We start from the raw sequence: 23,896 nt of genomic DNA, 5'->3' as shown, positions 1-23,896 counted from the left end.
GTGAGATTGAGTTTAAATAGTATGATTTCAGGGTCCACGTTTTGTTCTTTTTTATGGCTGTGGGTTTTTTTGCTTGGTTGTTATTTTAATCTCTGCTTTTTTCATACTAGCATATATACAGCTGCAAACCCATGAAATAGCCAGAGTGGTTTGTTACTATTGTCTTGAAACTGTAAGGTTATGCAAAAAAGGTGAACACAGCCTTCAGTGCCTCACCTGCTAAGCAATGACAACATATTCACTTATAACATTCTTCAGAAGGAAAAGAATTCAGAATGAAAAACGTTAGAGCTCAGTAGCAACCACCTACATAACCAGCATCTAACAATCACTTACAAACCAGATAATGCATTTCAGTTGTATTGTAAGACACAAATACAGGAACACTAGTTTTAAACAAAGCTTACCTTTAATTTCTTACTTAGCTTACAGCAGTATCTGTATAACATTGCCAAATTTAAAGGTCCAAAATCGCCATAGAAACTGAGAGAAAAAGAACAAAAAGATGTGTTACTATACAAAAAAAGCTAAGCAAATTTCAACATGCCTGTTGTTAGAGCTGCAAATCAGTAACTTTTGGGAGTAGCCAATACAAAGGGGAAAACAGATAAGCCTTTTATTGATTCATTTAATAGGTGGATAGCAACAATTAATTTAAAAGCATTTGTAGCTTCAGTTAAAGATGCTCCACTAACTACCTTTCCCATTGCATACACAAGCTAACTACAGAATTTTTTCTTTATCCCATGATACCCAGACTGGTTTTGCACAAAACTACAGTGAAGAACTTCAAAACATCATCTACTCCCCTTTAAGCCATGTTGATGTCATCCTACATAAAGGTTCCACAACTGCTTAAGATGAGAATATATCATTAGATACTATGAAGAATAAGCTAAAATTTTGACTTCATAGGTGGTAAAACTTGAATAAGTTTTAATCCAGTCTTGATCTGTCTGAAATGGAAGGTTATTTTTTTATCCCATTCTCCACTATTCCAGTGATTACATATATACTTAACTTTACATGTCAGTGTTCCCCTTTGTAGCCCCCAACCTTCTTGTCTCTAGGCAATTATGTTCCAGTATAATTTATTCCAATACATTATTTATTTCATGTCTTCTGATTGTTCTTGTTTCCCTCTTCTAGATTCTTAAACCTTGACATTACTTTTGAAACAGCAACCACTGTCCTTAGAATAAGAGCTAATAGCAGTAGTGTGTAGAGGAAAATTGTTGCACAATAAAGGTAAATTCCTGGTAGGGATTTACAGTGCTTTTCCAAGCCAACCCATCATATAGGCACCTCTACATGTAATAGCAGCCTTTATGCTATACAGCTTATGACACTTCCTGGAGCTTTTTCCCTCTCCTCCTGTTGTGCAAAACCACTCATAATTTAAGTTGTAAGCTTTCTCCAACAGTTTTCCTTTTTGTGTATAGAAGTCTTTATCTTGATGCTCTATGAAAATTTGTTGATGCACACGTTACATATCCCAGTGAGAATAGATTAGAACTGCTTTAATCTGCACTGCCCTTAGTCTTTTGATAAAGGAGACAGGACACTTCTTGCCTACTGACAAAAAAAACAAGCCATCTGAATGTGTTACTTGGACAATGACAAAGGAAATATGTGACTATGTTCTAGAAATTCTGGACTTTGAAGAAGTGAAAACTTCCTGAAATCAGATGACAGAATAGGTGGTAGTACCATTCAAGCATTCTTCCCCATAGCAGAAAGTTTATTTCCTCAGGATAATTAATTATGTTCCAGTTAACTAAGGAGAAGACCTTTACTTTGATGGCAGTCACACATTGGGAAGACATCCCTTAGAGAGGCTACAGAATCACAAACCAACTGTTCAAGGCTCTGAGCAATACACTCTTGTTGAGCTTTTTTTGAGCCCAGGGTCTGGATTAGAGATCTCCTCTCCAGAGATGCCTTCCAGTTGCAGTCATTCTGCTATTCTAAGTGGTCACAAGTTTCTGATCTTTTAGGTGCTTATAACTTTACTAACATACTCCTTCCCACGTTCTCTCAAACAAAAAAGCTAAACCCAGTGCAAAAAGACAACTGCATTAGCCTGATCACTGTCTAGGATGAGTAGCCTGCCTGTCACACCAATGCTATTCCATTATCATCTGCTTTGCAACAACAGAAGTGCTTCTGAAGGTTCAGTTCAGCCCTTCAGTACAGAATATTATGACATAATGTTTAATTACAGAAGTCCATTAGCTGGGTCAAAGACTAAGCTGTCCAGCTATTAGGACTTTATTTGTAGGTTGCACAGATGTTAACCAGCTCATAGGAAAATTGCAGTGGCAGTAAAGCAGGGTTAAACCTTGGAATTCTTAATATTTTCTTAGATAAGTATGCTATATATAGGCAAAAGTTATCTGTGCAATTTTTAATAGAGATGAAATGGATGAGATGAAACTCAACTGTCTAAGAAGGACAAGTGTAAGTTACAGCACAGAAGTTAAAATTTGAGCTCTAACAACACTAGTGATTGTAGATTCTAGAGAAGCTATATAGAAGGCATACTAACATCTCTTCCCATTCTGCTGCACTAGTACCTTCTCTAAAGCAAAAAAAAACAGCTCTATCTTGTTCCATTAACTTTATTCTTTCACTTAAATATATGATGAAAGAGTAAAATTTGGGATTTTAAGGTTATTTTGTAAAAAATACTTTCAAAAGTATTGTGAAAAAGTATGGAATAGGATAGTTACTAAAATAGAGAATACTTTTAGAACTGGTGTAAGCAAAGTAACTCAAAGACAGAACTGAATACACAGTTCACCTAAAGCACTGAAGCACTACAACCACGATTTAGGATAGTAAGTTCATTTGCTACAACTACATCACCATGAAGTCAGATACTCACTTCCACTTTTCCACATGATTAAACTCAAAGTGTAGGAAAAGCATATGAAAATTAAATTACAAACCAATTTATCCACAACAGACAAATTATATACTATATTGGTGGGGATAAGGATAAAATACATCTGAGTGTCTCTATGAAATAATTTTATTTCTACAAAATGAAGATCCTCAGATTCTCTCAGCCACCAAGCCACTACCTTAGGCTTACTTTGTCCATCGCTCATTACCTTTAAGGTATGCTATGATGGCTCTTAAGGGGTGAAAGGGAGAGGAAGTATCAGTTTTTCTGACCCCGGTACTAGCACTGTTTGCCTGTGCTGCAGAAACAAGATGTTTCTTAGAATCCAAACACAATTATAAAGGAAAGGCACTTTTGGTCACACATACACACTGGCAATTCCCAAGCTATTTACATAACGCCATATAGGCACCATAAACCAGCCATTGACTTTATTGATGTGAGGGACAAAGGTTATTTGTTACACATAAAATTTTAACTTTCCTCACTTAATATCCCTAAATTGGAATAAGCTTGGATGTCCTTTTTGTAATGGGGCTAAGTGAAACAACTGCCTTACAAACCTCCAAATCAAGGAGTTCTCCGAAATACAAGGCTCCATACTGAACTCAGTGAACTCTGAGCTACAGAACCCTTCTTAAACTTATATCCTTAGAACTAAAGTTTCTGACATGTTTCAACTCATACTTTTAGTATAACAGGCCATTTCTGTACTTGAACTAGAGACACTTAATCCTGACTCACACTCTTAAGAAAGATTTTCTTTCTTAAGAATAGGATTTTGACAGAGAGTTAAATGTAAGTGGAAGCTGGGAAACAGGAGCTGCAGGCAACAGGGAAGAAATGACACACCAAGTCATCATCTGACTACAGAATTTTATCTGGCAAAAGCTGAAGATAAAAAACACAAGCAATTAATCTTAGTGTCTGATAATAATTAAAATAAATATTTTATTTCCAGCTCTTTCACAGTTAATAAGACTTTCTTTGTATCTAGATGTTCTAATAAACATTTCAGCCAGTTAAGAGAGACAATCATTTACCATGGAGGTGGGAGCCACCTATGACGCTCAGAAGGCAGGTATGATATTAATATACATTTATGTTTTCATCAACTACTTAAAAGATAGCTTAAATTATTCTTCACCCTCACCCCATGGAAACATGTTGTCCTTACGCTTCTCAAGCTAAGAAGTAGCAAAACTCCAGGATATGCTAAGGGATATTTAAATACTTCAAGAATACTATCACAATGTCACCTGGAAGCAGTGGAACACATTTCTTGTACCTGTGTTCTCCTAGAACTACTCATCCCTACAGGTTCTTAAAGCATCAGATCCAAGGCATTTGCTGTGTTGTATAAAGACCAGCCCATAAAGAGCTCACTGGTCTACTTTGTCATGAAAAGAGTATCCATTCTTCCAGGAAAATTAATGGTGAGACGAATGTAATACACAACTCTCTAGGACAGCAACTCGTTGCCAACTGTAGTTCCATTGGATGCCACGTGAAGGTGCCATGAGTCAGTTCAAGCCTTGGGCACCTCTTCTGAATGCCAAAACCACTTCTTACTAAGCGTTTGAATACCACTGACCCTGGTACAGCAGAAGAATGAAATAGCTTTCATATCTTGAAGTACTGAATGAAGCCTGGTTATGGTCAGTGAATCAATACTACAGCCTGTCAGACTATGAAATAAATTGCTAACCTCCATTAACATCACAGCCTACCTATGGCCAGGGTAGCAAGTTATCCTGCAAAGACAAATCACACTGCTTAGACTTTACCTCAGAAGCCTGATAACCTTTTCCCACAGATGAATACACCAGATCAGTAGTTTTATACTGTCATTCACATATGCTTTTGTGATATAGCAAAGGAATGGATGAAAGGACAGGAGACTGGTATCTGAAAAGCTGTTTCAGGGCTATTCGTGACAGAAGCTCAGGGTTATTACGACACTGAATGAGGGTGTGCATGCATCCTTACCAAGTTGCAGGCATTTCCAATGGCTTAAATATAGTCCAAAGCCTAATCACCATATTGGGAGGGGGGAGGTGCAACAACTAGGACAGATCCACCAAGTCAGTTCTAACAATGTAGTAATGCTTAGGGGGATGATGTTACTTGCATGGCAGCTTAGCCAGTTATTGGTTTAGTAACTTGAAAAGAGGCACAGTTTAACAATTGCATTCATTTTCTAGAGTATGGGTACAACTATTCCTTTAGGTAGGAAGTGTGCCTTCTTGGGAACTAGCTACCATATAAAGTCATTTTTCTGCCAAAACAGGAGCATCACAAGCTTGCAAGTACTCAAACCAAAAGATTAAACATAACAACCCCAGGAACTAGTAGAAACGCAGTTTCGTAACTGCAAAACTACACTAATTTTGTAGCATTTTACAAAGACCCAGAAATTAAAAAAAAAAACAAACACATTTTCCACTTGCTTTTCTCTGCCCCTTACCTGGGCTGGGTTGAACAACGTTTGGGTCACTGCACTGTGAAGGCCCTTGCTGTATGCGCTCTAACTAGCCATTACGCCATACAAGAACCAGCTACTGAAGAAGCACCCAGCCGGCTGCTCCAGATAAATGCTTCAAATCATAAGCTGAACATGTGTCCATCCAATAAAACTTCCAGATGAAAGCCAAGAGGATCAGTCCACACACTCACTACAACCTAACTGCCAGTCAGGAAACCTTGGCTACTCCATCTTCTTTCTCCAACTCCTGTTTCCTAGACTGTGTTTCTCCTTCCTGCTTCTCATGCGCATGAAGTGGGATGCCCACTGGAGTGTCTCCCTGCTCTAGCCCCACCAATTACAGTAACACATGAATTGATAGGAGCTTTCTTATCTGGGCTGAGACATGATCCCTAACGTTTAATACTACTTAGGGATTGCACACTTCTGAATAGACAAAGTGCAATATAGCAAGTCTAAGGCTAGAAATGACAGATCACCTTACTGCTTGCATCTGAAGGCAGGAATAATGTAGAGGCTCTGGACTACCTAAAACATCAGCTACTCCATTTCGCCTTGAATGTTTCAAATCCTTAAGATTACAACTCTTCAAAATCCAACAAGAACACAAATCCAAATTATAGATAGTTAAATAGCTATTCCAGATATATGCATTTTTGATACAATGCTCCTTGATGTCAGGAACAAACTGTCAGTGAAGAGGCTCTCCCATAAAGTTTCTTATGAGGGGTTTCCTATATCAAGCTATGCTCCTACCCAGTATAAAACTGGAGCCTAGAAAACAGATTTTTTTTTTCTTTGTATCCTGCTGCCCTTTTATTGCAAACAGAAAAATTCCTCAATACTTTGGGAGATTGCTTTTTTTTTCCATACAAAGAAGTGAAGATAGATATGGTAAAGCAATGTGTGGGTATAAAACTTATAAAACTATTGGACTTAAGGCAACACAATAGGTGTTAAACGATAGCACTTTTCAATTATCAAGCATAAAATTATGTCAGTAGTTCATGTCTGGAGGAAAAAAATTACATTCCCACTTCTTAGATCTTGCAAATTTCCTGTTTGCAGTGAATTTAGAATCTCTTATTTTACAATGGAAAGAAAAATAAAGCCACAGTACTATTCTTAATACTTATGTGTAAAAATCAGACAAACGAAAGCTGGCATCAGCAGGTCTTTCTGCTCTGTTTTTACATTTACACAGAGAGAAGTTATCATTTGGAAAATTTCCTTTTTTTTTTTTTGTGGACCTTAACTTACTAAGTTATCTTGTTCAACAGTCACATCCAAAAAGCTACTGATGTGGACAAGGAACTCCCTGTTCTCTGTGTGAAGTGATAGCTGTTTGTTGTAACAAGGCTAAGTTCAAGTTTTCTTTTTCCTTTCAAATGATATAAGCCACAGAACAATGGAGAAGTTCAGGTTTTGTATGCAAGTACTGTTACTGGATAGCCACAGAAAAGCAGCATTTAGCCAAAGTAAAAACAAACAAGTTAACCCCTACTCTTCTCACAGGAGGGAATCTGCTTCTTTGCATATACACACACAGTGAAGGAAACAAGTCCTACAAATCAAAGTCCAAACAGTGCTCATCTAATAGCACTGTAGCTAAGCATTTAAGGGTCTTATTCTACTGCTCCTTGAACTGAAAGCAGCAGCTAACATTAAGACTGCTGTGGAACAGGCAAGTAACATACTATGACTTGAATGAAAGTGTTAGTGTAAAACAGGGTGTACAGAGAACATAGCGTTAATTTTACAGCTGCTCACATGTCAGACTAGATCCGCAAAAGCTGTTTACACAAGGGATCCAAAGTCAGAACAAGTGACTGAAAACAGTAGAATTTATGAAAACTGACATTATAATTTATCAGTAAGACTCCTGTTTCTCATTATCTAAATTTTAATTTTGTTTGAGAAAACTACTCAAAAAGGACATAAAAGGTTGCTTTGATAAAAACGTGAAAGCAGAGTTAACCAGTCAAGTGTGGTATGCTCAACCCAGACCTGTTTACTGAAAGGTGAAACATGAAAGAAGCTATTCTTAGAGAATAAAAAGCTGCTTACTAGTGCCTAACTCATTAATTGAGGTCTTGCCAAGGCAAGGCTTGTCTCTTTGCCAACTGACAGCCCTCATCAGGCTGGATTATTTCGCACTAACTCCATTTTCCCGCAGTAATAGTTACCTGCACTGCATTACCCTGAAAGATTGTATTCCCTTACAAGCAGCAGTGCAGCCTTTCTCCTTTCTCAGGAGGGACCTCAGAGTCTCGGAAAGAGACTGACAAAATCTTACAGAAACAGAACAATCAAGAAAAAGAGAATTCAGAATTGGATAGATTCATTCAGGTTTCTAGTTCCCTCAACCAAGGAATTTACATACCATCAACTGAGGAATTTACATACCATTTCCCTAGCATAATAGGTTCAAGGTTAAATTGCAGCACATTTAACTACGACAGTGACAGTTCTAGTAGTGAGTTCCTAGTCACCCAGCACTTGAGATAGGCTTAAATGCTTTTAAGAACATCTTTATTATTTTTTAAAGTGTGAATGTTTAACTGAGACAGTTATGAATTCATGAGAACAGCTGACAACTTCAAGTGAAACTGAAGGCTAAAGTGCTCCAGCTTTTACGTAACCACACCTTGTGTACAACTTAGTGCTAAACCACGTGACAAGCTGCAAGAGCACGTCAGCATTTATCAGACCAAAGCTTCGACCCAGCACAACAGCTGCTTTGCTTAATAAATGGGGTATAATATTAATGTACACTATTACTTCCTGATGCCTCTTCAACAGTGAAGAAAACAAGGGGAGCAAGGCAGTGAGATTCTAAGTACTACGTGAGCCAGTAACACGCTGTGTGTAATCCGACAACCCTGAACCTACATACTCAATGGTTTTCAAGATCACATATCACTGAAGTGAAGGCAAACTGACACCTCAGTAAAGTCATCTAAACTTTCTCTAGCACTTCATACTTAGGAGTTATCGCTAAAGTTAACAGAGTAACAGCCCAAAGCTGTTTACTTCCATGCACAATGAAGTATTTTGTCTTGTCACTAGAATGACGTATACCTAAACAAATAGACAGTTGTATTAACAAAATTAGTTGTGTGCCTCAGGTGCTTAGGATTGTGTCCCTGAGTAGACATCTCCTCCTCCTTTTAACAATCTGAAAAACTCCTTTGATTAAAAGCAGAAGTGCTCATAAAATTCTGACAAGCAAGAATGAAGGCTCTGGAAACCACTGTTCTGAGACACAGCACTTCAGAACTCACTTCTAAGTAGTTACTTTGCTATCACGCAGCAAGTATTTCTGATCACTGTGAAAAAGAAGGCTGCATTTCTGAGGGAATGAACAGCACATCCAACCTGGTGTATTAAAGTTACACTCTACCACTAACTTACAGACAGCCCCTGATGTCAGGCCCCTCACTTGCTGTACAGCCTGTGAATCCTAACAGGCTGACATCAAAAAAAGGAGATCTGGCATGGTTTTACCACCAAATACTGCAAACTGATAGTGATGGGTGCTGCAATACAAATACCAGGGGAAAGTTTAGCAGTGTTACATAACAGAGTTAGGTTATTACAGAAAACTCACCTAGTAACTGTCACTTAATTTGTACCTCATGTTTTAGAATTTTGAGAGCACAAAAGGGAGTGTACTATTATGATATCAGATAGAGGATGATGCCTTGAAAAGAGCCCAGTTAGATTAGGACCTATCTATTCAGAAAACACATTGCAAGTTACATATCCAAAATCTTTAGGTGTGCCCTAGAAGATAAAGGAAAGCTTGCTTCCTCCCATTACCTTGTAATTCTACCTGGTGTCAAATTAGACCTTGGTATGTGATTAACAGGTAACTGGGTTAAGGAGTATACTTACTGAATTTCCTTTTCACATCTTCCCTCTCCCTCCCCTCAAGTTTCTCAGTTGTTTTTGTTTTGTTTTAAATACAATAGTGTCCTCACACAAAATACCCCAGCTACAGTCCTTTGTTGATACAATCATCTGTAACAAACAGTGCAAAACTGCTCTACTTTCCCACCCCCAAGATCAAATTGCACACAAGATTCATTCATCCTTACTTGAAGCATATTAAGAATTCGAAACAATACTCCTCAGGTCAAGCATAACACAGAAGTTTTAGAGATACGAGATCCAATTTTACTTTCATTAAAGTAAGTGGAACATATTAATGTAATGCAAATTGCTCAGGGCCTTCCCAGTTGAATTCTTTTTTTCTGCTTTTGGTATCAGGTCAGCCTTGCCTCAGGGTACTCCTGAGTTCCCTTCCAATGTGAGTAAGTTAATGATCACTACAGAACCTACTCCCAAATGAAGCAAGTAATTACAAAAGTCAACTTTGGGAGTGAATCATTGAGAGCTCCACTAGAGGACACAAAGCTTAAGATAATGAAGACTCAAAACATGCGTAGATAGGAAGCCTTAAAACTGTAAGCTGTGCATAGAAAGCAAGCTAGAAACAACATAAGACTAGTTTACAGCTTTGCAGAAGCAGCACTGAAGTCACTGGAGAAGGGAAGGAAGAATGGTTGATGCTCACAAGTTCTCACAAGTTCATCAACTCGTATGGACAGTTACATTTAAAATAAGACATTTTTTGTTTCACTTCTGGAACAAATCCCTTGTCAAGTGGCTAGACACACCATCACACGTGAAACAGATGATCTAGGAGCACAGTGCATAGCAGCCACTATTTAACCACAGCAATTACTTTGTTTAGTGTATTTTATGTCCTCTAACAGTGTTCAAACTATAGCAAATTTTACTTTTGGCCTTCTGTGTGCTTTCATCATCTTCTGAACAAATGAAGCTTTTACTTCAGAGAAATACTTTATCTGCTGTTCTACAAAAGCCAACAGGAAGTACCATCTCAAAAACTTCTACAAACTTCTAAATAAAAGTTGCAGATTTCTTTAAATGGACATTTAAGTTTTGCATTCTTATGATACTGTATAAAAGGTGAACATTTCATACTCTCTACATAGGAAAATACACACAAAACAAACTATTGTTTCATCCATTCACACCAAACAACAGTCTTCTATTTAAGACACCATTTAATAAAATGTAATTAGTCTTAAGAGATCTCCTCCACCTTATAAACAAATCTTACAAAGCTCAGAGATCCTTCCCCTAGGCCCAACCACATTTAAGCCATTTAACTGGCCTTGTAGCTGGTTTTGTGTTTTTTAACACAGTAATCTTGTTAAACTAGTCTCAGCTAGTGTCTAAATATATTCAGGATAACTCCATACTCACGCTATGTGCAAGTAGCCAAGTGGGGCAAGAACATTCTATAGAGCACTCAAGTGTTTTGGGAAGAATCTCAAGTGATCACTTGGAACATGCAAAACACAACAGATCACAACACGTACTTTTCATAGACCAGTTCCTCGTCGGTGCAGAAGTAGTGGGTATTTACAGTACTTTTTGGTTTATTCCTCAAAGTAGCAAAGTACAGACGATCTGAAAGAGACAAGGGCAGCGTCACAGGGCAGACCAAGCAGCTCAGCATTTCTCCACAGCACCCTGCAGCCCTGTCCTGCAACAGGCACAGCTGAGCTATTTCTTGCCCAGGCAGCCAGGAAGCCACCAGAATCCTGGCCTGTATCAGCACCAGTGTGGCAGCAGGGCCAGGGCAGGGACTGTGCCCCTGCACTGGGCACTGGTGAGACCATATTTCAAATCCTGTGTTCAGCTCTGGGCCCCTCACTACAAGAGAGACACTGAGGTGCTGGCGCAGGGCCAGAGAAGGGCAACGGAGCTGGTGCAGGGCCTGGAGCACAAGTGTGATGGGGAACAGCTGAGGGACCTGGGGGGTTCAGTCTGGAGAAGAAAAGGCTCAGTGGAGACCTGATCGCTCCCTACAACTGCCTGACAGGAGGATGGAGCCAGGAGGGGCTGGGCTCTGCTCCCAGGGAACAAGGGATGGGACAAGAGGAAACGGCCTCAAGCTGCACCAGGGCAGGTTTGGATGGAGCTGAGGAACAATTCCTTCCCCAGAGGGTGCCCAGGCATTGGAACAGGCTGCCCAGGGCAGGGCTGGAGTCACCGTCCCTGCAAGTGTTCACACACCGTGGAGATGAGGCCTCAGCGCCATGGGTTAGCCGTGGCCTTGGCAGTGCTGGGAAACAGTTGAACTGGATGAGCTTAAAGGGTTTTTCCAACCTAGTGAACTCCATGATCTTTTTTCTCCTGCGAAGAGGGGCGGCGGGAATGCGAGCACCCCGCTCAGCCCGGCCGGACACCCCTCTGTGCAGGAGGGCTGAGATTTCTGACCCACAATACAGCCACACATAGCAACAGGTGCCGGCCCCGCTTCTCACCGGAAAAGAGAGCAGGAAGGAACCGCTCAGGCGTGCCCCGTGGCGGCCGAAGGGCAGGCAGCTCACAAAAACCGCAAGTCGAAAGGGGCCGAAGCCGAGCCGGGCACGCAGCAAAAGCCCAAGGAGGCGGGGGAGAGATGCGGGGAAGGGGAATAAAGCCAGTGAGCCGAGGGAGGCTCCGGCGAGCGGCACCCCTGCGGGCAGGGGACGGGGAGGGCTCCCCGGCCCGTTCTCACCTTTCACGAACTCCGAGGCTCCCCCAAGCACTTCAGAAGCGGCTGCCGCCGGCTCCATCTTAAACAGGGCGCGGAGCAGCGAGGCGCGGGGAGGCTCCGAACTCATGACGGGGCCAGGACGCGCTCTCTGGGAAGCGACCCACTGCCCGGAGGGGCCACCCGCTTGTCGGGGGCCACGCCGCGGGAAACGCCGCTGCCGCAGCCCGCATAGGAACAAGAGCAGAGACGAGAACTAGCTCCGGGCCACAGCTAGCGCCCGCACAGACTCCAACTCCGCCCCACCCGCGGCGCGGAAACGCCCCCGGATAAAGAGGCAGCGGGCGGTTACCAGGAGACCGGCGGCGCGCTAGCAACCGCGCTACGAGCCTTTGTTTCGCCCGGCCCGGGGCCGAGCCGCGCCAGTGACCAACCCTCCTCCTTCTCCTCCGTCCCGCCCTCGCTCCTTCGCTCTCCGCGGCCGCCCGGCGGCTTCACAGAACCTCTCCGCCCCAGCGCTGCGCTCACTCGCACTTCCCGGGGCACCAGGACCCTCTGCGCTTCCCCCCAGCCCGAGACAGACGCCCTGCAGAGGCAGAAGTACAGCTCGCAGAGCCTGAGGCGGGGCTAGCACCTCCGGGAAGGGGTGGGCGGGAGGCCGCCCCGGGGCGCACGGCCAACGCTAGTCCCGCTTCCCTCTCTGGGACACTTGCAGGCGCGGGGGCCCGGCCAGGCAGGGTGCGCACCACCTTTTCGGTTGATTGATAAGGTGACTCGCCAATCAAAAGCCGCCTTCCTCCTCTCCAACCAATGAGCGAGCGGGCCTGGTGACGTGCCCTCGAGCGGGGCTCTCCTCAGCCGAGCTCTGGCGCCTCCGAGCCATAGGCAGCCGGTCACTTGCCGGCCTTTGCGGTTTGTGTCAGCCGCGGGGCAATGAAGAGCTTCGTAAAGCGTTTCAAAGACACTGGTAAAACTACACAAAACTACTTCCTTTTTTTTTTTTTTTTTTGTCCCAGAAGTTAAAGATTGATTTTTTTGGTGGTTCACTTGCAAAAACTGAATTAGTTTGTAGTCTGCGATTAACTTTCCGCCAAACAAACAGGAGTGTTGAAAATGTTAGAAATGCCTTTTTTCTACCAAACTCCTCTTTCGAAAGAATTGCTGAGTGCCAAGCAGGGCAGGCTGTCCCATCTCACAACTAACCAAACAAAACAAAACCCACCCTTGAAACACCTTAAAAACCATTGCAATGCAAAGCAACATGCAGCCCTGAGGTTCATGTTATTATCACCATGTTTTCCAAACACTGTAAATAAGCTCCTGTAATTACCAGTTCATATAATTGATTCTAAGTTGTTTGTAGATAAGGCTAAATACAAGTATGAAACACTTTCAACTTCTCAATTTTTATCTAGTGTCATAAGCACTGGATGCTCTTTAAGGCCTTATAAATACACTGAAGTACTATAGAAAATACTTCTCATGCAGTGTAGTTGCTTATTTATTTTCTGTGTTTGTTCCAATAATGTGTACCTGTGTTCTCAAATGGTTCTATTTTGCCCTGTTTTTCATCACTCCAGAACTAATATTCCTAAGTATGACTGTTTGGGCCTGGGCCTGGTCCTGCAAAATTAGGTAAGAAACCTTATTCTTAGAAGTAAGTACTATTCCATACAAGATGCTTGCAAGACTAAGAGCACAGTCTTCTGTAACAGGAAATTAAATAAAGGTTGTTGGGGGCTATTTGCTCTTTATGGAAATCGATGTGCTTATCTTTTCCTATATTGCTTGAGATTGCCTACATGTATAGCTAACCCTTAATTAAATATCTACATTTTATTTGTAAGCAATTTTCTAAGGGGTAACATATCCTCAGTAAGAAAAGAGTTATCAGTGTATTTTCTCCAGAACAACTGTTTTTAACAGCCTTTTTTACTCAAACTTTCGCTACAGTTCAATGTAACATACATTTCTAAGTCTGTGCTGCACTCTGCTTGAGGGGCGTTTGAATGAGCCTCCTCAAATTAGCTTTAACAAAGCTATCTTCAGCAACAGAAGCAAAGATGGAGCAGTGTAGCAGGATAGCTATCCAGGATCCAGAATCCCTAGATACCTAGTTTGTGTTAAAGCCTATTATTTGTAAGTCCCTCTAGCTAGGCTAGTAAACCTAGGAGGCAAAGGTGTCTAGAAACTGAACCCCACTGTCAAATGTTATTTGTATACCACTTCTATACCTTTTGTAAAAATTACAAGTATTGGTTTCGTTACATACCAGTTCTCATTTGTGGCAATTAGCTGGAACCTTTGTAAGCATAACAAGTACTTAAAATAATCTTTCTCCCCTGTAAAAATATGCACAAAATAACCTCCATGTTTTTTTCAGTTCCAGGGTTGTATCTCAGCTTTTAGTATGATTATCTAATGCAGCTCGACTTGCAAAATACTACCTTTAGGAATGTTCTCACCTCATATAATTTTTATTTTACTAAATTCCAATTACTATTAACATTTGATGATACCAAATACCAAGGCTACAGTGACATCTTGTGGTGTTTTTTAAGGTGCATATAAAGAAGTAATTTTCTTGTAGTATTGTTGCATCATTTTAAAACTATATCCTGAATTTTTCAACAAGATTTTATTAAAGATCTTTTAGATGCCATTTTTAAAGCCCTGTGTTCCTAAACATTAATTTCTATAGAACATTCAGAGGTGGTGATGAATCCGTTTAGACTGTAAAACACTTCCAAATGACATCTAGATAATCTCTCAGAAGAAATCACCACATACATATTATTTTGTTAAAAATATAAATCCTCAGTAATATATTTCATTAAAGAAACCTAAGGCATTTTTGTAGCCATCAAGGTATAAAAAGTTGTCAGCCTTTAAAAAATAAACAAAACCCTTTTGTTTCCTAAGCACCCTAAGCACAATGAATTATGACTAGAGATGAAATCTTATCTTCAAATTTTCTTTTGCTATCTAGGTCTAACTAACTGCTTAAGGCTGTGGTTCTTCCCCCTCAGTTTATTTCCTCAATTAATTTAGGCCTTACCTAAATTAAGAGAATGTAAGTGCCAACAAGTACATGTTTTTAAAAAAATGAAATCTTGGTGCTGCTCATCTGTATGCAAACTGTGAGCTTACTTTAGACATCTAACACTGAAACCAATCTGGTTTACGTATTTTATTTGACAATGGTACAAATTAAATTTACCAGCATAATAAAATCTTGTTCTATTAATTCACTGACACAGAAGAACAAAAAGTAATCCCAACTTCTTGCTGAACCCAGGACACAACCCAAACCAACTCCTTCTCCCCAGCAAAGAAGCCAATAATGAGATTTGGCTGAGTGCCAGTTCATTTCACTTTAAAAGTAAGGTAAACAACACCTGTGAGCTTTAACAATTCTAGTTGATACTGCAAAGAACAGAAATTACAGATCAGTGAGTAAACAAAATGCAGTAAACTGCCATGAAGAAAGCTGCATTTCTGGAAAGATTGCAGACCTGCTTGATTACTACTTACCACTACAGCACAACAATTAAAATCTACTTTTCACTATTAAAGTAAAATTCAGCAGACTTTACACTGTCATGTTAAGATTTTGTTCTTTAAATCTTACAAAAGTACTAGGAAGACTTCACTGAACAGAAACAAAATCCTTTAACACTGATAGAAGGCATAAGAATTCTCCATTCCCCCAAAGACTTACATCCAGAATCAGCCCAGCTGTAAAGACTTTGTCAAAAATTTCAACCACTTTTTGTCAACTAGCATTACAAAAACTGAAAAAATGATACACCCATTTTGTGCAGATGCTCTTTGTGCACTTGGTATTAGGTGTTAATGATTGCCCATAGATGCCTTTGAACTGGTATTAAGAATCGATTAAAAGCTGATGCAAATTAAACAAAATCTACTTTGGATGCCAGATTTGATTCCTTTCTGTGATCCAAGAAAATCTATTTTCTTTCCTCCATACCATAAAAATAAGTCTGTAACTTCAATGGAAAAGGTGTGTCCAATCTACGTCAACACACTGCTTGCAGAACCACAGCATCCCAATTTAACAAAAGCTGTAATAGCTCTGTTTCTTGCTATAGATGAGGCCAGGGAAATCAGAGACTCATAACAGTCCAGCCCTGTCAGATACCTCTATACTTTAAAAGACTTTTTTTTTTTTTTGTAATGCTTTACTCATTCATTGTAATTCTGATGCCACAGCCACCAAAACCAGAGATGAAAGGAACCAAAAAGTATGTAAATACTCATTTGGATGCCAGAGAGGGACTCTTCATCAGAGACTGTAGCGACAGGACAAGGGGTGATCAGTTCAGACTGAAACAGAAGAAGTTCAGGTTAGATCTAAGGCAGAAGCTCTTCCCTGTGAGGGTGCTGAGGCGCTGGCACAGGGTGCCCAGAGAAACTGTGGCTGCCCCATCCCTGGCAGTGTTTAAGGCCAGGTTGGACACAGGGGCTTGGAGCAACCTGCTCTAGTGTGAGATGTCCCTGCCCATGGCAGGGGGTTGGAACTAGATGAGCTTTAAGGTCTCTTCCAGCCCAAACCAGTCTGGGATTCTGTGATTCTATGAAAGAGTAGCTAAAAAAACAGTAGACATGTAATACAACAAAATGTACACTGTCATATATGTAGAACAGCCTGCTCTTATTAGCAATGGTAAATAAGACATATTTTAAGAGTGAGGATTTTCTTGGGCATATTTTTGTAACAACGTACATGCAAAATATAAAAATAAAACTAAGACTAAAGAGAGTATTTAACATGTAATATCCCCTCAATTTCTTCTTGCTGCTTATAAAAATTTCATATTTTATGGATTCATGTTTCTTGCATTTCTAGCTGCTAGGTTTTACCTTTCAGCTGCTTGTAGTGTTTCAGCAACTTCAGGCAAATTAATAATGGGGAAAAAAGCCACATCAGAGATCATTTTCCACTATCTCAGCAGTAGTAGGTGCTATAAGCAACCATTTTAGGACTATCTGAGATAAAGGTGAGGTACTCTTGTCCAGCTAGCAGCTTCAGGAACATCTCAGAATACAGAATAGCTTATATATACAAACTTCATAGGGGTTTTTTACAGGAATCTAGAAGCCTGGCCAACAGTTTACTGTAGCCCTTCTACAGTTTCACTGGGAACCAGGAGGAGAAGGAGGAAGTCAAGGAAGTATCTCAAGATACAACTATAAAAAATATGCCTAGACCTCATTTAACTAGATTAACATTGAAATAAAAATCTAAACATAAGCACTGCAAGTGTAGGTGTGCATTTTTCTCTGCATGTTTCTGGAGAACTGGCCTAATTAATTGTAATAGCTTTTCAAGTTTTAATGAAATGGGATGATTTTATCACAGCTAAACATTACTATATATTTTTTAGGTTTTCTCATAATTTACGTTGGAAAATTAGTAGGAAAGAAAAAAAATACATAAGAAGCCATGTGGAAAAAGTTCAGAAGCTACAAATAAGGATGGCCAAGATGCAGTAATTAGACCTTCTCCTCTCCTTGAACTCAGTACAATTCACTGAGTATTGTTTAACTTTTAACCCCTTAAATACATTGGCTTACATTTTATTCTTGTGATTGGCATAATTAGGAAAACCAAACTGAGAAATCATGATATTAGAATATTTTAAAGGCATGCCATCATAAATATTAACCAGTTTATTTACACAGTAAGATCTCTGTAACAAATGCTCTGCTCGGTGCCACATTCCAGAATAGCCACTGTTAGTGTCTTTTTCTAAATTCCTTATGTCAACAGGCTTCACAAACACTCCTGAAGGTCTCCCAGTATGCTTGGCTACCAGAAAATTCATGGCAATATCATCACAATTTTGAGTTTCATCTATTAAAGCATAAACTGCTTCTGGCTGTCTTTGAAAGTCTTCTAAATATCCACTATGAAAAAATGCTGCCCCGATAAGAACCATAGAATACTGATCTCCATTTCCAAATCCAGGGCTCTGCAACTCGAAGCTGCCGTAACTGTATACACCTGAAGGAGTAGAAATGTGCTTCCTAGGGACAAATCCCACTATCTGCTCTGGAAATTGCTGAAAGAAAAAATAAACAATTACAGTGAACACACTGTGAAATGTGTGTTAGGAATTGTCATAAGTGACATTTACGCTTTAAAAAAAAAAAGAGAAGAGCACAAGATTATTGCCAGGAAAGAATGAAAGTGTTGGCATATAGTCCCTTGATCTGCATAAATGTTGCAATTAAACACAGTTTCACAGAACTAACACAATATGCCCCATTCAACGCTATGTAGTGCCAAGAAACATCTATACAGAATCTGCAGCTGTATAATTGGCACTCAAAATAACTTTATAGACAATTTCTCTTGGAGATGAAGAAACCCCACAAGTTTTGTTTTGCTGCCTCCTATCAATTTAAATAAATTCAGCAGTCAGCAACTTCAGTGTTCTTGTACAAGAAGAGTTACAAATTTGAAAGACAGATTACAGGTATAGCTAGTATTGAAGAATATTTTTGCAATTGCTACTGTTCAGTGCTTCAATCCTTCTAAAATCTAGCTGTATAGCTACAAAACCGGTAGTAAAGCATGAAGATATGGTATTACTCTTACTTAAAACCATTCATCTCAATTGTAACTCTCAAATAACTGCATGCGAAGGTGCAAAACATTACCTGCCAAACAGAGAAGGCGAAAGTAAGGTCATGAGCACTGACTAGTGTATCGTCATCCATCATCAGAACAGCTGAAAGGGGGAGAAAGAAAGCCACATTTAACTTCTCAAAAGATTAAACAACTTAAGATCCTGCTAATCTTGCATAAAAATGCAACCAAAAGAGTTAGATACCATTATTCAGAGTATGAGATTTATAAGGGATTCTTAGCATAAAATTTTACCCATCCCCTCACTACTTGCAAGTTCTGACAAAGCAAGCTTAACGAATTGTACAGGCAACATTCAATAGCTTGAACTACATCAAGAAGAATCTTTGCCTTAAATTTGAGGCAAAAGACTATCAGGAAGTGGAAAATGAAAGATACTCTTAGATCAGAACTTCAGGTACATTAAAGCTTTTTAAGTTTACAGTCAGTGTAAACCCTTTTACAGTAAATAAAACACTTTGGATGCTGAAGTTTCTAGTGTCTTCCTAGAAGTCATGGCTTTTGATTTGCAAGTCATATTAGGAAGGGGGCAGTAAACAGAACTGCCTTTACTAATCATAGAATCATATGATCTCGGACTGGTTTGGGATGCAAAGGGACTTAAGATCATCCAGTTCCAACCCCCTGCCATGGGCAGGGACACCTTCCACTAGAGCAAGTTGCCCAAGGCTCTGTCCAACCTGGTCTTGAACACTGCCAGGGATGGAGCCTTTACCACTTCTCTGGGCACCCTGTGCCAGCGTCTCAGCACCCTCACAGGGAAGAACTTCTGCCTTAGATCTAACTTGAACTTCCCCTGTTTCAGTTTTAACCCATCACTCCTTGTCCTGTCGCTACAGTGCTTGATGCAGAGTCCCTCTCCAGCATCCCTGTAGCCCCCTTCAGATACTGGAAGGCTGCTATGAACATACAGGATTTTTTTTTTCCGCTTGAAACAAACAGATTTATTGTTGTGCTTCTCCTGCAAAGAGCTTATGAAGAATATTTACATGAATAGCCAAGACTGGGGAAAATACTCTTAAAAAGATTCCATAATTTGAGGTAGAAAGCCTGAGAGCTAGAGATGGAAATTCCTCTTCAGAAGAGCACATGCATGAGAACTCAGTTGTAAATAAATGGATTAAATGAAGTCATTACCAGATGACTTAAATCCAGATTAATGCAGAGACTCAACAAATACATGCACTATGAATTTTAGTTTATAAAGAGAGGCTGAACTAGCTGTGTTTGCCTGACAAAGGAAATGGACAACACCTTGCAAAAAGCCTGTGAATGCATTTGACATCCCTCTTTTTTTCCTTACTCTTGACTGAAAGCCGGCTGGTAGTGGTGGTGTGCATCTGATGTCATAATGTAGCTTTCTTCTATATTAAGTGGACCAACAGATCCATGGGCTTATTACATAGTAAAACTCAAACCATTTCCCTTTTAGCATTTGAAGTATGCAAATAGTATTAATAGTAGCAATATGAACTGCTGATTACCTTTAGTTTCCAGCTCCGGGAAATTCTGGAGTCTGTTCCTCATGCGATTTACAGTTTGAACTTTAAAGACAACAGGGACAGGATGAGGTCCCAAGGAATTCCACATTTCCTCTGGTATCTTCTCACCAACGTTGTTCCACACAACAATTACTTTATGTAGGTGGGGGATGGCTTGATAATGATTTAAAAGCTTTAGCAGTAAGTCTGTCCTATTATATGTCTGCATGATAAGAGTAAATGCATCCAAGGCAGAATGACTCTGGGTTTTTGGTTCCCTTCTTGAATTGGGCATTTTGTCATCTTTGATACTGGGAAGCAAAGCTGTCAAAGCACCTGCCACAAGAAGTAAAACAATGATCACCACTGAAGTGAAGCGCAGTAGGCGGATTCCCTTAACTCTTCCTGGGAGCTTACAGAAGTGGAAATACCTTTAAAACAAGTAACAGGAAAGGAACAGTCATTAATCCCACTTATAGTTATCTCCCTTACATGAGCAAACTCCCACAGTATTAAATAGACTTTTGTTTAAGTAAATAAGGAGGATTTTAGGATTTTTGATCTTTAAGGCCCCTTCCAACACAGCCATTCAATGATTCAGCCAATTATGTTTGACTATCAAGACACATACTGTTTCAGTTTCTACCTTTATTTGCTTTTCACCTTTTCTGGTTAACATCACATTTCATTATTTTGTGCAAATGAATCTGGAGTAATTATTTAGATTGCTCACTGTCTCTTATTTTCTCAGTACTGCATTTTTGATTGAACATTTATTTACATACATACATCCAGCTGAAATTAGAAAGCAAAACTGTAGAGAAAGTCAGAATTGCAGGAGCTCTGCCTTAGCTGAGAAACAAAAGACAGAGAAAGTATGTCCTCAAGAGTTCTGGCAGAGAGAAAGAAGTAAAACGGTCTTTCTTTCTCCACCAAGGATGGAACAATCCTTATCACTGATTTGCTGGACACTTTGTCAATAGTTTGTATATATGCTCCACATATAATGTGGAAAATACGATTCTGATCATGCTAACTGAGGCTGTAGCATAGGTGGAGCAAAAGAAACATGCCAAATGGAATAATGTAAGAATGCAGTATCAGTAACAGCTGCTCTGCTAAATCTAGAACTCAGTGGAAACTGAAAATGCCAGATGCTAGAAGCTATGTATCAGCTAAATGGCAGAGGAGCTGCAGCATAAAGCAGGAGTTTCTGCATCCTCCTGATTCTGGAACTGAACAGGAGCTCTTAAAAGGCAGCTCCTACAAAGGTAGTCCCAACATTCATGCCTCTTAGGTAGCACTTCTAGTTCTCCAGACATCTATGAACTGTAAACTTCGCAGGATCCAACAGCTACTGCATTCCACAGTTTGCTCCTCAAATGTGCCATCCACACGCTCTTCATCCTTTACTCACAAGATGAGTATGCACTGAATACAACAGTAATATTCTGTTGTGGTTTAAGCTTAATTCTAAACAATAACGCATCTATACATATTATGCATGTTACTCCACTAGTAATGTCATAGAATCACAGACTGGTTTGGGTTCGAAGGGACCTCAAAGTAGTTCCAACCCCCTGCCACAGGCAGGGACACCTTCCACTAGAGCAGGTTGCTCCAAACCCCTGTGTCCAACCTGGCCTTGAAAACTGCCAGGGATGGGGCAGCCACAGCTTTTCTGGGCAACCTGTGCCAGCGCCTTAGCACCCGCACAGGGAAAAGCTTCTGCCTAATATCTAATATAAATCTCCCTTCTTTCAGCTAAAAGCCATTCCCCCTTGTCATGTTGCTACATGCCTTTGTAAAAAGCCCTTCTGGAAGCTAGCACTGGGTGCTCCTCTAAGGTCTCCCCTTAGGGAGCCTTCTCTTCTCCAGGCTGAACCAGCCCAGCTCTCTCAGCGTGGCTCCAGAGCAGAGCTGCTCGCACCATCTCTGTGGCATCCTCTGGATTTCCTCTAGCAGCTCCATGTCCTTTTTACGTTGGGTGCCCCAGAGCTGAATTTCTAGGCTTTTACCAGGGAATTCTGATCAAATTAAGTGATCCAGGACATTATAGTTCATGAGAAAGTATCAGTGTTTTAGCATAGAAATATTGATAATTTGTTTTCCAAAGTGCACATACCATGCTTGAAATGCAAATGATTTTAGTCTAAATGTAAATAATTTTAGTCTAAAAAACCTTTGAACTTACCTCATTATTGCCAAGCAGTTTCCCCACCTTGTTTTTGCAGGAGAATTGTTTGTGATCTTTGAATCTGTTGGAATTTAAAAGAACTCTATAACTGAAGAGCAACAGCTACCCACATGCTACCAAGAATTCCTTTACAAGCACACATTCCTCAGTTCAATAACTGTCTCTGCCTTTCCATGAACACTCCAGAAAGACGTTATTACACCAGTAACCACAAAGAAAAGCACGGCCCACTTCTCTGCTTGTAAAATTACTGCTCTGCACCAGTGCAATGTCTGCGTGCCCCATCCATAGGGTCAACTGCAGAGATACAAGTAGGATTCCGGAACCTCACAGTCTGTACGTATTTAGCTACCAGGCAGGTGAGCAGTCCCAATCAAATTATTTTCTGTCTCATCCGCTTCATGCTGTCACAGAATCACAGAATCAACCAGGTTGGAAAAGCCCTTTAAGCTCATCCAGTCCAATCGCTGCCCAGCACTGCCAAGGCCACCCCTAACCCATGGCACTGAGGCCTCGTCTACATGGTGTGTGAACACTTCCAGGGACTGTGACTCCAGAGCTGCCCTGGGCAGCCTGTTCCAATGCCTGAGCACCCTCCGGGGAAGGAACTGTTCCTCAGCTCCATCTAAACCTGCCCTGGTGCAGCCTTCTTCTACTGAGCTTATCAGTCCTGTTACAAGTTTAAGACATGGCATTTTTTCTTCCCCCGTTTGGCAGCTTGGTAGAAGGGAAAACAAATACGAGTGTAAGCACAAGCAGGAAGAACGTACAAGATGCAAGACAGCAACTTAAGAAACTCGTGTCTGTTAAGGCTCCTAGGCTGTCAGAGGGATTTTTGTTCTTTTAATCCTAGTTGAACAAAGATAGGGAGCTTTTCTTTTTTATTTCATTAGTATGAAAGCTTAGAGACCAAAGATTTGCTGAGCTTGTTAAATAATTTAACTATGTGAAATTTCAGAAGAGTGGTTATATCAACTTGTTTCTTATATGTACGGAACTGCCAATTTGTACCTATACCAGTCTGAATACATCCACACATACAGGCCATCCCAAATTTGAGTTTTACCACTGACTTATTTGATGTGTGGCTGGAGAAATTACTGAAACTATTTCCAGAAGCTCATCACTTGTTTGGGTGGTTCATTTTAAAGGTGCAGATACTCATACCTGGCTCATACAAACTCAAACTGGAGCTTGGCCATACCTGCTTTCAAAGGGGTGAACCTTAGGTTCCCTTTCCCCAGGTGCCACCTACTTGCAGCCATAATGACCAATGGTACTGTCACAATTAACTAGTTAAATATTTAAAAACATGGTGAAAATATGAATGCCTGCTGTGGAAATGAGACTTCTTGGCTTGCCATACATTCTTGTATGTACTCAGTTACATATGATCAGCTGTAATGGTGACAAGGATGACGTTATTATGCATTCTTTAGTTAAAATAAACGCCTATATAAAACCTTTAGAATGAACATTCAATGGACCTTCCAGCAGAAAAATGCCAATGAGTTTTTCGAATTAAATTATGAAATTGCAGTGCAAGACTGACCTCTTGAAAAAATTCTTACA

The 23,896-nt window shown here is 40.4% G+C and overlaps 2 protein-coding genes across 6 annotated transcripts in view; both read right to left on the bottom strand.

Moving 5' to 3' along the window:
* CDC14A (cell division cycle 14A) overlaps positions 1-12,412 on the bottom strand; it is a 73,612-nt gene extending 61,200 nt beyond the window's left edge. For all 5 annotated transcript variants that reach the window (XM_061379008.1, XM_061379004.1, XM_061379007.1 and 2 more), the window contains exons 1-3: positions 11,995-12,412; positions 10,808-10,898; positions 408-483 (exon numbers count right to left, since the gene is read on the bottom strand). In XM_061379008.1, coding sequence (XP_061234992.1) covers positions 408-483; positions 10,808-10,898; positions 11,995-12,100 — 273 coding nt within the window. In that variant the 5' untranslated portion in view covers positions 12,101-12,412. The remainder of the gene's footprint in view (positions 1-407; positions 484-10,807; positions 10,899-11,994) is intronic.
* Positions 12,413-17,557: 5,145 nt separating this feature from the next.
* Positions 17,558-22,801, bottom strand: EXTL2 (exostosin like glycosyltransferase 2). The gene is made up of 4 exons (XM_061379021.1): positions 22,322-22,801; positions 20,131-20,558; positions 18,658-18,728; positions 17,558-18,056 (listed from the first exon to the last, which is right to left on the bottom strand). Exons 1-4 carry the CDS (start codon positions 22,324-22,326, stop codon positions 17,565-17,567), a joined length of 996 nt encoding a protein of 331 aa, XP_061235005.1. The 5' UTR covers positions 22,327-22,801; the 3' UTR covers positions 17,558-17,564.
* Positions 22,802-23,896: the final 1,095 nt, after the last annotated feature.

Source organism: Neopsephotus bourkii, unplaced genomic scaffold, assembly GCF_033783945.1.
Source record: "Neopsephotus bourkii isolate Nb327-2 ecotype Australia unplaced genomic scaffold, CSIRO-AGI_Nbou_v1 NB_1768, whole genome shotgun sequence".
Lineage (NCBI taxonomy): Eukaryota > Metazoa > Chordata > Aves > Psittaciformes > Psittacidae > Neopsephotus > Neopsephotus bourkii.
This window is presented reverse-complemented; position numbering and strand designations above follow the sequence as displayed.

What these genes read in the sequence shown, in the direction of transcription:
- EXTL2 (XM_061379021.1), bottom strand. An exon ending in CCCGGAGCTGGAAACTAAAG is followed by an intron (nt 18,729 to 20,130) that starts GTAATCAGCAGT and finishes TCCCCCTTTCAG; the next exon opens with CTGTTCTGATGATGGATGAC. An exon ending in TCGCCTTCTCTGTTTGGCAG is followed by an intron (nt 18,057 to 18,657) that starts GTAATGTTTTGC and finishes TTTTTCTTTCAG; the next exon opens with CAATTTCCAGAGCAGATAGT.